At 43.2% G+C, this 16346-nt stretch overlaps 1 protein-coding gene across 1 annotated transcript in view; it reads left to right on the top strand.

Moving 5' to 3' along the window:
* Positions 1 to 15646, top strand: part of nalcn (sodium leak channel, non-selective) — a 58632-nt gene extending 42986 nt beyond the window's left edge. The window contains exons 16-44 of the mRNA XM_062403412.1: positions 136 to 272; positions 1167 to 1308; positions 1507 to 1580; positions 2822 to 2923; positions 3068 to 3137; positions 3367 to 3458; positions 3580 to 3702; positions 3991 to 4047; positions 4583 to 4703; positions 4787 to 4918; positions 5203 to 5370; positions 6469 to 6573; positions 7025 to 7131; positions 7228 to 7348; positions 7447 to 7545; positions 8162 to 8255; positions 9976 to 10082; positions 10236 to 10310; positions 10406 to 10525; positions 10622 to 10690; positions 10798 to 10946; positions 11076 to 11169; positions 11515 to 11647; positions 13073 to 13188; positions 14143 to 14300; positions 14569 to 14719; positions 14854 to 15003; positions 15146 to 15263; positions 15497 to 15646. Of these exons, the coding sequence (XP_062259396.1) occupies positions 136 to 272; positions 1167 to 1308; positions 1507 to 1580; positions 2822 to 2923; positions 3068 to 3137; positions 3367 to 3458; positions 3580 to 3702; positions 3991 to 4047; positions 4583 to 4703; positions 4787 to 4918; positions 5203 to 5370; positions 6469 to 6573; positions 7025 to 7131; positions 7228 to 7348; positions 7447 to 7545; positions 8162 to 8255; positions 9976 to 10082; positions 10236 to 10310; positions 10406 to 10525; positions 10622 to 10690; positions 10798 to 10946; positions 11076 to 11169; positions 11515 to 11647; positions 13073 to 13188; positions 14143 to 14300; positions 14569 to 14719; positions 14854 to 15003; positions 15146 to 15263; positions 15497 to 15639 (3327 nt within the window). The 3' untranslated portion in view covers positions 15640 to 15646. The remainder of the gene's footprint in view (positions 1 to 135; positions 273 to 1166; positions 1309 to 1506; positions 1581 to 2821; positions 2924 to 3067; positions 3138 to 3366; positions 3459 to 3579; positions 3703 to 3990; positions 4048 to 4582; positions 4704 to 4786; positions 4919 to 5202; positions 5371 to 6468; positions 6574 to 7024; positions 7132 to 7227; positions 7349 to 7446; positions 7546 to 8161; positions 8256 to 9975; positions 10083 to 10235; positions 10311 to 10405; positions 10526 to 10621; positions 10691 to 10797; positions 10947 to 11075; positions 11170 to 11514; positions 11648 to 13072; positions 13189 to 14142; positions 14301 to 14568; positions 14720 to 14853; positions 15004 to 15145; positions 15264 to 15496) is intronic.
* Positions 15647 to 16346: the final 700 nt, after the last annotated feature.

Below are 16346 nucleotides of genomic sequence, written 5' to 3'. Positions count from 1 at the left end.
TTCTTTCCCTGTGTTTTATATTTATTACTCCTCTTCATTCCCATCCAAGTTTACCACTTCCCCGTTCTGTGCCTGAACCGTCTCTCTCCTTCTCTCCTTCTCTCCTTCTCTCCTTCTCTACCTTCTCTCCGTCAGCTCAAGCAAAGCGAAGCCAATGCCGACACCAAAGAGAAGCTCCCTCTCCGCCTCCGGATCTTTGAGAAGTTCCCCAACAGACCTCAGATGGTGAAGATCTCCAAGCTCCCCTCTGACTTCACGGTGCCCAGAATCAGGTACTGGGGGGGATTTATAAATCTTGAATCTGTTTTTCTGTTTTGATTCATTTGGTTTTATCCTGCAAATGCAAATTCTATGAAAACAGACTGACGATAAAAAAAGCAAGTGTTCAATAAGTCATGCAGCACAAATTTCGATTGCCAGTATTTTTTACAGCAGAAGATGAAGTGCGTCATTAGAATTCGTAGAAACATCATTTAAGCAAGATTACACAAAAACAGCTGAACAGATTTCCACGGAACTCAGTGGAAGGATGAAATATAGGTCAGAGAAGAAGCCATTGAATTTTGGTACAGATCAGTGGGGGTGGAGGGGGGTTCTTTACTTTCTTTAACATAGTGAGATTTGACATTTCCACCAATTTCCCAGGGAATTAATTGTGGATCTTGATGAAAAGAAATCTGTCACGATTAGGGAACTGACATGAGTGCATTAAATTAGGTGAAGCTTGGTACTGAGAAGTGTGACATTTTTTCCATGACACATGTTTGTTCTAAAATCGAAACAAATGCCAGACTTGATCCTAGAAGCTGGTAACGGATGATATCCTGCTTGGCGGTCTTTTGTATTTCATGCACTGTTTAACAGGGAGCAGTTGTTAACCAGGAGAGCTTAACTGAGTCCAGCAAAGACCTCATAATCAATTTTATCATTTAGTTGCTTATTAGTGCACAGCTGGCTTCTTCACTCTCCCAGAAACCCCCCCCCCTTTTCGGCACATCTGCTGAGCTGCGGCAGCAACTTCTTCCAGAGACGCACTTTTCAGCTGAGATGGTTTTAAGATACACTGCACCCTCATGATTATTCTTGAATCTTTAAACGTGTGGATTTCCTCACTTGGGATCCTCGCATTCAAATAAGTCTGTGTGTGTTGTCTGTGTGCACTCCAGGGAGAGTTTTATGAAGCAGTTCATTGATCGGCAGCAGCAGGACACCAGCTGTTTGTTCCGGCGCCTTCCCTCCGCTTCTTCCTCCTCCTGCGACCACTCCAAACGCTCCGCCATCGAAGACAACAAGTACATTGACCAAAAAGTACTCGCACACGCGTTCTCCGACTCCCTCTCTCTCTTCTACACTCACACACACACAAAGGGGATATGAAGATAATAACCTTCTCTCACATTGTTGATAAACCACATTAAGAATTAATGCAGCCGCAGCAAAAGCTTGTACTTAACAAGCTTCCAGCTAATGTGCTCTTTCCATGTGCTCTCTCTCTCTCTCTTTTAGCTCCGCAGGTCAATATTTAGTATCCGGGCTCGTAACCTCCTGGAAAAAGAAAACACCATCAATAAAATCCTGCGGTAAGACACATCTTCAACCCCCCCCCCCCAGATAGAAAGAGATGTGGTGCTGGTGATTCGCTGGTCAAAAGACATGTAGATTAATATGTCAGTTACCAACATATCAAATGAAATATATATTATAAAGAGAAAATTTGCAATGATTCTTAAGATTCCTAAATGTAATTGAGGCTTGATACTATACAGTTATACCATGAACTTTATTATATATCAAAGCAGTAAGCTTTTATCAAGAAAGTCCTACTGCAAACCATCTGAAAATGTGATATCCAATGGAACCCGACCAATATGGTGCCCGAAAAGCACTGGGCCTGATAAAAGCACTAAACATTTTCAGATACCAGAATATTGTCCTATATATGTATAAACTAACAATAAATAAAAGTGATTGAGTGTTAAACCACAAACCCTTTTTATGAATAGCTGTAAATAAATAGAAAGCGCAAATAAGGAAACTACAAATGCTAATATTGACAAATTGTTTTCCGAATAACTGAGAAATCGATCGTGCTCTATTTTCATCAGTTCAGCTGTAATCTAATTTGAGGTTGATTTTCTGTTCCACGATGAAATGTATGTGTTATAATGCTGATCTTACAACATTCTCCTAAATGTCTGAAAAACTGATTCCTGTCCACTTTTAGCCCACACGTGCTGATGTCTTGACCTGCAACTTTAATCTCCACCTTTGTCTATCGGGTGTTTGCGTTCTTTTATTAATCTGGAGATCATAAGGTTTTGGATCTGCACCTTCCTCGGGGACCACAGCTAGATTCGTTTAATATGCATCACCCGCAGTCATGAAATCGACTCAGTCTTTGTGTGGGTGAAACCAATAATGTTTGTGCATATGAGATGTAGCTCTGCAGTAACAGCCCTCTGCTATTGTTAATGGTTCCTTCTTTTTCACACTGACTCACACGAAGACACACACACACACAGACACACACAGACCCACTTCAGACTCATTTACTTTCCCAATGAAGTAAATGGATAATTTGCTGTTCGGCAAGGCAAAGCTGGCACTCAGTGGAGATTAGCTCGACGGCACCGTGTCCAAACCGGCTCTCACCCCTGCTCACATCCACCTTATTCTGTCAGCCAGAGAGACAGACAGCCTATCAGTAGTCGTAACACGATCTGTCTGCTCTGCCGTCGTCCACACAAACACACAACTTAACATTTTTTAGTCGTCGTTATGGGTCATGATCAGTAATGTGTTGGTCTTGGTTTTTTTCCAGGGCTTGTACCAGACAGCGTATGCTAAGTGGATCTTTCGAGGGGCAGCCGGCCAAAGAACGCTCCATCCTCAGTGTCCAGCATCACATTCGGCAAGAGCGCAGGTCTGTCAGCACACAGGCACGCACACACACACACACACACAGACACACACGTATGAAGAAATGCAAGCGAGTGCAATACACCTGTGCTGCACCTGTGTGGTACCTCCAGGCACTTTTATCACAAAATCTTCTATTTATCTGCAGATCACTGAGACATGGTTCTACAAGTCAGAGGATCAGCCGCGGGAAATCGCTTGAGACTCTCACCCAGGACGTGAGCACGAACACACACACACACACACACACACACACACACACACACACATTGACATTGCAGTGCACATATTGAGTCCTTGGGTGCTCACGAGAAAAAGCTCAAATGTGATTAAACTTGTGTATTTCAAACATGTATTTCTGCAACATTTCTCAAAATATGTAAGAACAATTCAAAACACCAGAGGAAATATTGCAAAGCAAGTGTTATTGTCTCTTCTCTTGCACAGCACTCCAGCACGGTGCGCTACCGGAATGCCCAGAGAGAGGACAGTGAGATCAAGATGATCCAAGAAAAGAAAGAACAAGCAGAGATGAAGAGGTATTCCTTCACAACAGTCACACAATAGAAAGAAAGAGACATGTTTCTTAGCGTCCAGTCACTTTAAGCGCTTTGCTGTATTAACTGCTGTTTGTCCCGTGTCTGTGCTTGTTGTGCTCAGGAAAGTCCAGGAGGAGGAACTGAGAGAGAACCATCCGTACTTTGATAAGCCTCTCTTCATTGTGGGTCGAGAACATCGCTTCCGGAACTTTTGCAGGATGATTGTTCGAGCTCGCTTCAATGCGTAAGATCAGCCTTACATTGACACTCACTGTGTGGTCTTAGTGTGTTGTTCTTAGGGTTCAGTAGGCGAATTTTCATCATTTTCATCAGCTTTAACAACACAATTTAACACTTCATGTTTACCCCATCTATCAGTTTATATAAAGCTGTTCATTTATATTTTAAATAAAAGTTTGTCTCACAAGCCAAACTCACGTATCATATTTTCTGCAGCTCCAGAAAGTGTGTGATGTGTGTTGTTCTGTCAAAACGCTGACAGTTGATTCTCTTTGTATGAATTCATATCCAGATCCAAAACTGACCCCATCACAGGAGCGGTGAAGAACACCAAATACCACCAGCTGTAGTAAGTGTGATGAATTATTGATTCCTCCTCTCTCTCTGCTGATCTGTTTGCTCTACAGCCTTGGAATACTTATTCCTTCGGTATCTTATTACCTGCCTGCTGTGCCTCCTTAAAACTGTGGTGAGGAAGGAGAAATACTCCGATGAAGAGCTTCTGAAATAGATTTCTCATCTTTATGCAACCGGCTCGTCTGGATTCAGCCCAGCACAGATTCTGGTTATTAAAGTGAGAGGCAGTGCTTTGTATCAGATACTGTCGGCAACGGGGGATTTCGACTGACATCCCGTCGTAGAAATGATTGGGTTGCTCACACACACACACACACACACACACACACACACACACAAAGGTGTATTCATTCCCACTTTATGATATCTGTCCTCACGTATCCTCTCCGTCTCTTTATCTTTCCTCATCGTCTTCTCCGAAATAAGAGCTTTTGTTAGTTTGCAAACCAAGTATCCTCCTAGACTAGCCTACTTTATGTCTTTGTAACTCTGTGTGCGTGCGTGTGTGTCCTTGTGTGTCCTTCCAGTGATCTCCTGGGCCTGGTCACCTATTTGGACTGGGTGATGATCGTAGTCACCATCTGCTCCTGCATCTCCATGATGTTTGAGTCCCCCTTCACCAGGGTCATGCACGTGCCCACATTGCAGGTATTAAATGGAGCCTCTGCGTGAACTGGCCGAGCGTATGACATCATTGTTCGGATGTTTAAAGACCGTTGATTCGGTTTCAGATCGGGGAGTATGTGTTTGTGATATTCATGAGCATCGAGCTCAACCTGAAGATCATGGCCGACGGCCTGTTCTTCACCCCCACAGCCGTCATCAGAGACTTCGGAGGAGTCATGGACATTTTCATCTACCTGGTGAGAAATACCATCCAGTCTCAAGTCTGGTTCATTTGAATACGAAGTGATTTGATCATAATGGATGAATCTTACTGGAAAACCCCTCAAGGATTTGTCTTATTGTCACAGTCTCCAGTGATTGGATAGTTTCATTCGGTTTAATGGCTTCACTGTCATCAATGCACTTTTTCATTGGATTAATCCAGGGATAAAAGAGTAAAATATTGCCACATTTTCTTGTCTTTTTTGGATTTTGCTTCCATTAAACTGCTCATGCCTGCTCTGCTGTGGGGTCACTGCAGGTGAATTTGATCTTTCTGTGCTGGCTCCCTCCGGACGTCCCCCCCGAGTCTGGCGCTCAGCTGCTGATGATGCTGCGCTGCCTGCGTCCGCTCAGGATCTTCAAGCTCGTCCCCCAGATGAGGAAAGTGGTGCGGGAGGTTCTCAAGGGATTCAAGGAGATATTTCTGGTCAGTGGCCTTGTACAACTTCAATCTGTGTTCATGAGTCCTTCAGGTTTTTTTAATATCAGATATTAAGGTCGTTTGTACTTTATATTTATTCAGGCCCAGGAGCAAATGTGCATACTGTATATATATGTTGTTCACTCTTTTCACCCTTGAGCTCACCTGTGACAATTTAATTAGAAAAAAAACACTCAGAGAAATCTAAGTAACAATAAGACAAAGCATTATTCATATCTTCTTTAAAAGGCTGGTACTTTCTTTTATTTATGCTTTTCACTTTGCTGCTGAATGAGATCTGAACGAAACGCTGAGGAATAAATAGGAGAGAAAATACTTTGAAACACAAAGAAATGTCAGAAGTTTGGTGATTTATAGCAGACTGACAAACTTGAAAACGCACAGTACAGATTTTTACCCAAATGTATCTTATTCACCTTTGTTGAATTGTGCTTTTATTATACACTTATGTGGTGCCAGTTTATCGATCTTGGAGAAGCAGAATCTTGAGGGCGGGGGTGTTTATATTGTTCAAGGTCTCAGGGCAGCAGTGTGAACACACAGTGCATACTTTGAGGAAGCTGTTGATATAATTCTCGATTCAATGATACTTTTTACTCTTAATTCTGCTCGACCTTATGTTGTAAAGTATCACATCATATCTCAAAGAATGATGTGAGACCGTATCGGCATTTCAAGCATCATGAAATAATAATAATATAAAGTAGCTGAAAAGCCGCTATAGAAGTTGAAGAGAAGCTTTATGATCCCCAGGATTAAAGATCTGGTGTGAAGTCTGCCGATTTGATCACATTGTTTTATTAATCAACGCAGACTACTTTATTACTGTCACATTGACTGTCACATCAGGAGTTTTTGTTTCATTATTTTAGGCATTATTCACCTTAATAATTTCCATGCAATTGCAGACAAAATGTAGTTTGCTCTTGTTGATAGAATCACTAAATTGCCAGTGTAGTGGCATCAGAAACAGACGTGGTCCTGTGGCCCGGTGTTGATTCCCGGGTCGACCCATAACCCGCTCTCTCAGGCTTGGATCATGTCGAACTGTCTGCCTTTAACTCTGGATGGATTCCCCTGCAGGTTTCCATTCTGCTCCTCACACTAATGCTGGTGTTCGCGAGCTTCGGAGTTCAGCTGTTCGCCGGGAAGCTCGCAAAGTGCAACGACCCACACATCCTTAAACGGGTAAAGCAAGGAACATAATCTCCTCACTAAACCGCCTCCTCCCACACCACGCTGCCCCGCAGAGAACCGCCAGCTGAATAAGCAGAAGGGGATTTCCTCAGTCAAATCAATAATCCAGTGCTTCCCTTTATCCTGCTTCCTTACAGTCATATTAAGGCTTTCACATTGAGCTCTAGAAGTTTTGAAGGTGTTTTATCATTTAATGCTCAAGCTAATCTTTAAATAAGATTTCCAGTTTATTATAAATTAAGTTAAATTAAATTGTGCCTGTTGTTCCTAATTTTTGTTATAAAACTGGGTTACCAAAGTTAATGGCTTTGATTTAGTATTTGATTAGATTTGATTAGATCAGATATTCTGCATTACTCCTCTCTGTTTAATGCTTCAGCATTTAAAGAGTAACATGTTTCTTTATTCTGCTTGGTGATGTGAACTGTGTGTTTGGTTCCAGGAGGATTGTTACGGCATCTTCAGAATAAATGTCAGCGTTTCCAAAAACCTAAACCTGAAACTGAGGCCCGGGGAGAAGAAACCAGGTTTCTGGGTTCCGAGAGTCTGGTATGAGAGCGTGTTGTTGAGGATGACTGCTTGATTTCAGATTTTCTTTTATTCAGCCGGTGACCGACGTATATCTGCTCTGTTTCCATTCCCCAGGGCCAACCCTCGTAATTTTAACTTTGACAATGTTGGAAACGCCATGTTGGCTCTGTTTGAAGTGCTGTCCCTCAAAGGCTGGGTGGAGGTCCGAGACGTTATCATTCACCGCGTTGGACCGGTACTGAGCCCGATCTTAAGTGTGGTCTTGTTGTGTCCTTTATTCTAACAGAACTGGGACTGTTAATCAGCTCAGTTCACTTGCCTCTGTGTCTGCAGATCCACGGCATCTACATCCACGTCTTTGTGTTCCTGGGATGCATGATCGGGCTCACTCTATTCGTTGGCGTCGTCATCGCGAACTTCAATGAGAACAAGGTAAGACCAAATTGTCAGGCGTGTTGGTTTATCGTGAATAAGAGATGAGCTGAACTGGTCCAATTCAAGTATTTATTGAGACGCAATGAAAGTTGAACAACATAGCTATGGACAATTATCACATCCTAGGCTAAATCAGTTAGCAATGGGTAGTCAATAATGGCCCCGAACAGAAGGGGTTTGATATAATTATAACAGTATATTTAATGTAATTGGTTTAAAATATTAGAGGAGAGTCACCACAAATCACTTTGGTTCTCCCTTATTGGTCCACAGCTGTAGTCCCACACCTCTTGTCACGGAATCCAGGAAGTGACAAGAAACCGTTCTTTGTCACGCTACTACCCTAAGCTGCCGGTTGCTAGGCAAACCTCCCTCTCCTGATAGTTCGATGTTTCATAAACTAGCTTGAGTAGAAAATATTATTTACTATCCTCATTTTCATAATTCATTTTGTGGTGAGTCACTACTTTATTTTTAGTCAGAAAGAGCAGTGAAGGACACAGAGTAGAACCCATTCTTATTGGTGTAGACACAGTTATAGTTTATGATATTAACTTTGGTTAGTACACCACCTCTCTGATTTGTTTCCATGTGTTGTGTCTCCCACCACAAGGGCACTGCTCTGCTAACAGTGGACCAGAGAAGATGGGAGGATCTGAAGAGTCGACTGAAAATTGCTCAACCTCTCCACCTGCCCCCTCGTCCCGGTACGAACACGCACAGACACGCACCACACAGGCTCAGGAAATGTGTGTTACAATATGCAGACAGAGCATCGGGCTCAACATCATGGGAGTCACGTCTCAGGCCCCAGTCTCCTGATTGATGATGTGCTGCAAGTGTGTGTCTCTGCATTGTTAAGCAGCACCTGCTTGATTAATCCATATTTAATAGTCCTTGTTTGATCCAAATGACGACTAGCAGCACTAATGGGAAAACTGAATATGAGGACAACTAATGCAAAGGGTTCAGACACTGCATCATGCCTGTCACAGGCCACTTATAAAAATCTACTTTACAAAATATATCACATTTAAAAGCCTCCACTGGCTTCAGCTACACTAACTTCACATTAACTGTTTGGACTGGTTTGGACTTTGGTAAACCAAATAAATGATTATAACGAGATCTCCACCCCTGATACGGCTTGAATCATATATATACAGATTTATCCAGGCGATTTATATAGAATGTTGTCGTTATTAAACCCTTTTGACAAAGAAATATAATCGAAGCTTGACATTTTATTGTTTAACCATGAACCTTATTACAAATAGCTATAAATAAACAGGGAATGCCATTACAACCAAGTATATGGACTTTAAATAAGGAAATAAGCATAACTGTTTTTACATAAAATGTAAACCATAAAATACAGGTTTTCTTATCGGCAAACAAACCCAAATACAGATATCAGTGAAAGGCTCATATGCGCAGATATCATGTCTACTTATATTTCACACTCAAACTGATATGGATTAGGATTCATCATGGAGATATTGTGCACTGCACACAGTTTCTCTTCCCTCTGTGATTAGAGTCGTGAGAAAGGTTGGATGCCGTGTGGGAAATCACCTTTCGGCAGAGTTGAGGCTGAGAACCAACAGAAAATCAATGGTGTCAGTTTTAGTCAGTTGTAGTCAGCAGTGCCAGTTCCACCACACAAATCAACCTGACTTTGATCCACATGGAAAGGGCCTCAGCACCTACACCACTCACTCACTGCTCACAGATCCTTCCAGCCTCTGCTCACCAGTCAAAAGTTGTCTCGGTGGTCAGTAGTCATGTGTTCCCACAGTGTCTGATACTTGCTGTGCCGGTGTTGAATCTCTCTTCATGTTCATGGATATTAAGCCTCCTGTTAGAGCGGGACATTATGTACAAGTAAAACTCAAATATCAAATAAAGGAGAGAATAGAGGATCAAATGAAGCTGACGGATGAAACAAGCTCAAATTTGAAATGCAAGTGCATGTAAATGAAACCACCTAATGTTTAAGAGCAGGGATGCAGTTGCAATTATCTTGCTTCACTAATGGTTCATCTCATCAGCTCAACTCATCCTCTTTCAACTCAGCAGCTAATTTCAATATGTACATTAGAGAAGTTAGGTTGTAAATGTTTATTTTTTTTATCTTGACACAAACACATCTACGTGAATAAATTTGTGTTAATTCTGCTGCATGATCATACCCAAACAGTCAGTGAGTGCCATCTGCAGGACGCTCAGGTGTACTACCACAGATGAGAGCATCAGCTGGCATCCAAAGACTTCAGACATTTGCATCTTTTCACAGATTATGATGAAAAATCGTAGTTTCCTCCCCGTATTTCTCTGAAATCATTAAAACAAATAACCACAACCAAGAGGTAAAATTGTTGTTGTTCCACGTGTTTAAGTAAATCTCATTTCTCATCTGACTGACAGAGAACGGTGGTTTCCGGGCAAAGATGTACGACATTACTCAGCATCCCTTCTTCAAACGGGGTATTGCTGTGCTGGTGCTGGCACAGTCAGTGCTGCTGTCAGTCAAGGTAACGCCTCACAACCCAAAGCATCATGTCATCTCACTTCTTTTCATTTTTTTTATTTTATGTAACTTATCTACAACTGACTCACTATTGCAAATAGAGATTCTTATGGAATTTGCTTTGACGCATGATCGTCTGTGACTCTCTCTCCTCCAGTGGGACGTCGACGATCAAGTCACATTTCCTCTCGCCACCATGTCAGTGGTCTTCACCTTTATCTTTGTGCTGGAGGTGAGTGTGTCATCCTGTCACCACGGTCAGGCCTTAAAGTCGACTGCTTCCCGTGCGCGTGGAGGTGTGACTGAAGTGTTACCGTCGTTCCCCAGGTGACCATGAAGCTGATTGCCATGTCTCCGGCGGGTTACTGGCAGAGCAGACGAAATCGCTACGACCTGCTGGTCACGTCTCTGGGTGTCATCTGGATCGTCTTGCACTTTTCCCTGCTGGTGAGAAAAAGTCACTGTGTCTTTAAGCCGGAGAAGTTCAGGTCAAGTCAGTTTAGCAAAAATCTATAAATCGCTGTTGTTTCATTTCCTCTCCAGAATGCATACACCTACATGATGGGCACGTGTGTGATTGTCTTCAGATTCTTCACAATATGTGGGAAACACGTGAGTGGGTTTTGTGGATGAAAGCACATTTTCCCAAACGGCAAACGTCCGTCGCGTTAATGAAGACACCGTGTAGATCTCTGGATGTGCTTCTGTTTCTCACCAAGGTGACGCTGAAAATGTTGTTGTTGACGGTGGTGGTCAGCATGTACAAGAGCTTCTTCATCATCGTGGGCATGTTTCTCCTGCTCGTCTGCTACGCCTTCGCCGGCGTCGTCCTCTTCGGAACCGTCAAGTACGGAGAGAACATCAACCGGTAACGCTTCACCTCCTTCTCACTGCTCCTGGTTTCCCTTCCGACCAGCTCTGCAAGTCGTAATGAGCAGGCCCTGTAAAAACAGGTGTATTTTGAGGTTGTCTGAATGTGTGTGTCCTCCAATCGCAGGCACGCCAACTTCTCCACAGCGGGCAAGGCCATCACCGTTCTCTTCCGCATCGTCACGGGGGAAGATTGGAATAAGATCATGCACGACTGTATGGTGAGGCGAGCTGCACGTCCCAAATCCTGTTTATCATATACTTTACATTATATGCTGAAAAGGTTGCTTCACCTCAATTTCCTGCTGCCCCCAAAATACAATAGGAGGTGAACGGATGTTTGTCTGTGGCGCTCACAGCCAGATTAACAGTTACTCTGGTTTAGTTGTTGAAATAGCTGAGGGAACTTTAAAGTCCTCAGCGTCAGCAGTTTTCACTGGAGCTACTATCACTACTCATCACTATAATAGTACAATATAAATATGCCCCTTTTTTAATTGGGGTGCGTCAACCTTTAATCTGTGATTTAATGGCCATTGTTTTAATTATGTTCTTTTGGTTCCCAGGTGCAGCCTCCATTCTGCACCCCAGATAAACATCGCTACTGGGAGACCGACTGTGGCAACTACGCTGGAGCACTTATATACTTCTGCTCTTTCTATGTCATTATAGCCTATATCATGCTCAACCTGCTTGTAGGTAAGGATGTGTGTGTCTGTGTGTGTCCTAACTTGTGTTAGTCACATTTTAGAGAGAATAACCTGCTCACACCTAGGGTTGCAAAATTCCGGGAATATTAAAAGTTGGAAACTTTCCATGGGAATTAACGGGAATATATGGGAATTAACGGGAATAAACGAGATGTTGTGGGTAATTTATACTAACTGACTTTATGCTTCTGGATCTGTGTCATTCTTAACATAGGTCTCTGAACAGTATTTGCAAATACTGGCTGGGGTGAAATGCCTTCACACATGAGATAGTGCATGTGGCATTGTTCTGTAGAATAAGATTGTAAGCTTGTAAGAAAACACTAATGCCATGCCGGAGATATAAATTGTTGTCCAATCAATTGGAATCGTCTGTAAAAATATTTTACAATTGATGGATAAATGAATAAAAATAGGCTAGATGAACAGATGAACAATCCTCATCAGCATTCTAATATATATTCCCCAGTAATATCATCGAAACTTAGCTGACTAGTACAGCACACTAGAGCAGGTCTAAACAGCCCTGCTGTAGTGTGCAGGATGCTGGGAATTATCTGTGCATGTGATGGAGAAATGCGCAGTGCAGGGTCGAAATTCAACTTGCAGCGTGTGCTGCATTCCATACATCTTTAAAATAGTGTTGTTTTTTTTTTCCAAATTCCCAAAATTCACGAGCTTATCTTCCCATGGAGAGTTACCGAAAATGTTCCGCCCCTTTGCAACCCTACTCACACTGTCCCTTTATTTGGACTTGCATCCAAACATGTCACTAAAACTAAACATGTACGGTTCAGACTTGGTTTTTGATCGAAGTTTGGGAACTTAACTGAACCAAAAGTGTGTGCAGGCATGAATACTATTTAAAAAGAGTCATAACCTTTTGTCTTGGCAGCAGCGAGGGCTCTATTTCAGACTGCAGCTCTCACACTTACATGTTGTTCTGTCATCCGTCCAAAGAGGCAACAAGAGAGTAGTTTAGTTTAATACAGATCGTTATGAGCACAACAATCAAACGTCTTCATCGAGAAATGCTAGTCTCCTCTCCTTCCTGGCAGACGCTGTTTGTGTAGAATCCAAATGAGCAGGAGATTTTAATAGTGGCAGCAATTGTGTCTATTCTCTTGCTCTTATATACTGTATCAGCGCCATTTACTATTGTATGGGTTGTTGTGGTCTCTGTCTGTAAAGGCAGTGAGAGTAGACACACAACCACTTGTGAGGAATCTTAAAATCCCACACAAATGAACTCAAGTTAACTCACCAGATCATAACATTAGTGTTAAAAGTTCTCCAAGTTACACACATGTTCGCAATAATTTGCAAAAAGGATCTCACATTTAAAAACCACATGATATTTCTGTCAGGGCTTATTATCATGGTTGAGTATTAATGTGACTTCCTATTTCCGCAGCCATCATCGTGGAGAACTTCTCCCTGTTCTACTCGACCGAGGAGGACCAGCTGCTGAGCTATAATGACCTGAGGCACTTCCAAATCATCTGGAACATGGTGGATGACAAACGGGAGGTGAGAAATTAGCCATAGGAAGGAGGACGAGGACACAGCGGAGGGGAGGAGATGATGATCCTATGGCTACGAGCAAAATATAATATATAGAGAAGATATAAATCTGCACCAAAGCTAATGAGGAGGGCTGAAGGGAATGGAGTTTGGCATTGAGTAATAGCAGAGAACTTAATTAGAACAGTGGGTGATGGATTAAAAATGTAGACCCCCCACCTATTTATCCGTGATGTCATCTGGATATAGGAGTTTTTTTCATACCTTGTTCAGACGTGTGAGATTATAGCATACGTGTGTAAGCAGGAGCCAATTTGTTCATGTAATAATGTAAAGATGGTTGCAACCCTCTGCCGGCCATTCTACCGGCCTGTGGTCTGACATGCCCGTTCAAAACCTCAAGCTCAGAAGAAATCACAGATGACAACAGTTTTAAAATAACGGTGGAGCATAAGGGCCATTAAGAAGGGGAAAAAATCATACTATTATTATGTTTTATAAAGCATCAGTTTTAAACTGTGAGAGTTTTACTGTTATACATGTAGTTTTACATATTTATTACCGTACATTTTTGAATTTATTCTTGTAATAGTATGTCTTCATTCTCATCAAATTACAACTCTCTCATCAAATGAATACTTTTAGTCTTGTAAAAATGTATCTTCATCCTCATAAAGTTAGTACTTTTATTTTTGTAATAATAGTTCTTAATTTGCATGACTTTAGTCTTGAAATCTCTGATTATTTTCACCCCTTTAAGTGGCCTTAATATTCCATCATATAAAATGATAAAAAAATCAAATCTCAAAATCCTTTTAAGAGGCTGCCCCAGTGAGAAAAGACAATTCTTCTCATTTAAAACTGAGCTTTTAAATAGAACATAGAAAATTGATCTCGGGTGCACTTTTTTAGAGGTTTTAAAAAAATCCAGGCCTGTTTCCTCTGTGATTCTTTCTCCAGGGTTTGATTCCTACATCGAGGGTGAAGTTCCTGCTGCGCCTGCTCAGAGGACGGCTGGAGGTGGACCTGGACAAAGACAAGCTGCTGTTCAAACACATGTGCTACGAGATGGAGCGGCTTCACAGCGGAGGAGACGTGACCTTCCATGACGTGCTCAGGTGACGGGGGAACAGCACGAAACAACACACGCTCTTCTGATTGGAAACGATTCCTGGAGTCAATCAAAATGTCTAGATTTAGACAAATTGGAACTACAGTCACGATCTTGTTGGTCGCTGCTGCTGTGTAGTGTTACATGTGTTTTTTTAGTTTTTTATTTTAAAGGCCTCATCATTTTACACTCTGATCATTTTACATCATTTTTTACTGAAAAATGATAAAATTCCACTAAATGTGTCCTTCTCTTGGCTGCTTGGGATCACACAGCATGCTGTCCTATCGCTCGGTGGACATTAGGAAGTCTCTCCAGCTGGAGGAGCTGTTGGCCAGGGAACAGCTGGAGTACACCATTGAGGAGGAGGTTGCCAAGCAGACCATCCGCATGTGGCTCAAGAAATGCCTGAAACGCATCCGGGCGGTTCGTCTCTCACCAGAAAACACGCTAACACGCTTTTAATTTGTTCCGCACGCTTTCTTTACACACATGCACGCCTCCTGTCCACACCATGCACACGCGCTCACGCCACATACTATGTCCGTGTGCGCTCGCAGAAGCAGCAGCAGTCGTTCAGCATCATCGCCAGCTTGAGGGAGAACCAGCAGCAGGAGTTGAGGCGCCTGCTCAACCCCCCCAGCATCGAGACCACCGTGCCAAGTGAAGACCACAACGCTAACAACCCAGACCACCCCTCGCAGCCTGAGGTAAGGACCCACGTGCGCGCCGCGGCTGCACACACACCCGCACCCGCGCACGCGCACAGCCGGACGTGCAGCAAGCACATCACGTACGCGGCAGGTGTGCACCCGCAATGGCGAAAACAAAGACTCTCTGCTCTTTGTTTAGACGAGTGTTCTCCAGCAGCTGCTGAGCCCCACGTTGTCAGACAGAGGAGGCTACAGGCAGGACTCTGCAGACCTGGGGAGACCACAGAGGAAGCTGGGAACATGGCGGCCTCCTGCAGGTGTGTAATATATATATTGAGAGGTGCACAGTTCTGGCCGGGAAGTCGTGTTGGAGTGAGTTGGGGCAAATCGTCCCTCGTTCATGCCTCACCCATGGAAACCTGCATTTACGCGACGGTGTCTGACTCCCTCGCACGGCCCGACGAGAGGGAAAAGGCCCCGTTGTTGTAGGCGTGGAGGAATAATGAGAAAAACACCGAGGTACACTTTCTCCTGTCTGTTGTCGTTTCAGGTCGCACAAGCGTCAAGTCCATAGTGTGCAAGATGAACCCTGTGAGCGACGAGGCCTCCTCGGGGTCGGAGGTGAAGAAGTGGTGGACGCGCCAGCTGACTGTGGAGAGCGACGAGAGCGGCGAGGACCTCATCGACCTTTAGAGACGAGCCGCGGAGCCTCCCGCGGTTGTTTTTTCGAAACGCCGGACGTCTTTCTCAATTCCGCTTCTCTCCCCGAAGTGCTCCTCTCTCTTTTTCTCTTTTTTTAATTCAGGTTTTCCGAACTTTTCAGAAAGTGTCGGCCGCCATTTGTCGCCGCTGCCCCTTTCATGACACGCAGTGAGGACTTCGTGCCTCTGGGATCGGCGAAACGTCTCCTCTGTGATTTTCCACTCGTTCTGATTGCTGAGGTTTTTCTATGCAGGCTCACCTGGTGTCGAGGCAGACGACGACAGGGAAAAGACTTGTCGGGCTTCTGAAAGGAAACCGGGAAGCTGCTGCTTTGTGTGTTTTCTACTGTTCTGCTGTTTCATGTCTTCAGTGTCGGGAAAGACCTGTAATTGGGCTGACGCAGCCGCCATAACTTGTGACCTCCGTCCCCGCCAATGCTTCGTCCCTCTTCCTCTGGTTTAGTCCACGTTTCAGATAATGTCTTCAGTATTAATCGATTTTCTTATAACGACTTTATACTGTAACCGGGACGCTTGTTCTTGTTGGTAGAACAAGGTATTTAAAGCAACTTTTAGATCTATGACTGTGAATGTAATTACAAAGTGAAAATCTATATTATGTATGTGTGTGGAGTTAAAACATGAAATATTTTATAAATTATTATAATTTATAAGCTTTATCAAGTATTAAATGATTCT

The sequence above is a fragment of the Platichthys flesus genome, chromosome 13 (genome assembly GCF_949316205.1).
Source record: "Platichthys flesus chromosome 13, fPlaFle2.1, whole genome shotgun sequence".
Classification (NCBI taxonomy): domain Eukaryota; kingdom Metazoa; phylum Chordata; class Actinopteri; order Pleuronectiformes; family Pleuronectidae; genus Platichthys; species Platichthys flesus.
The sequence above is the reverse complement of the archived record's forward strand: the minus strand, read 5'-3'. Positions and strand labels throughout refer to the sequence as shown.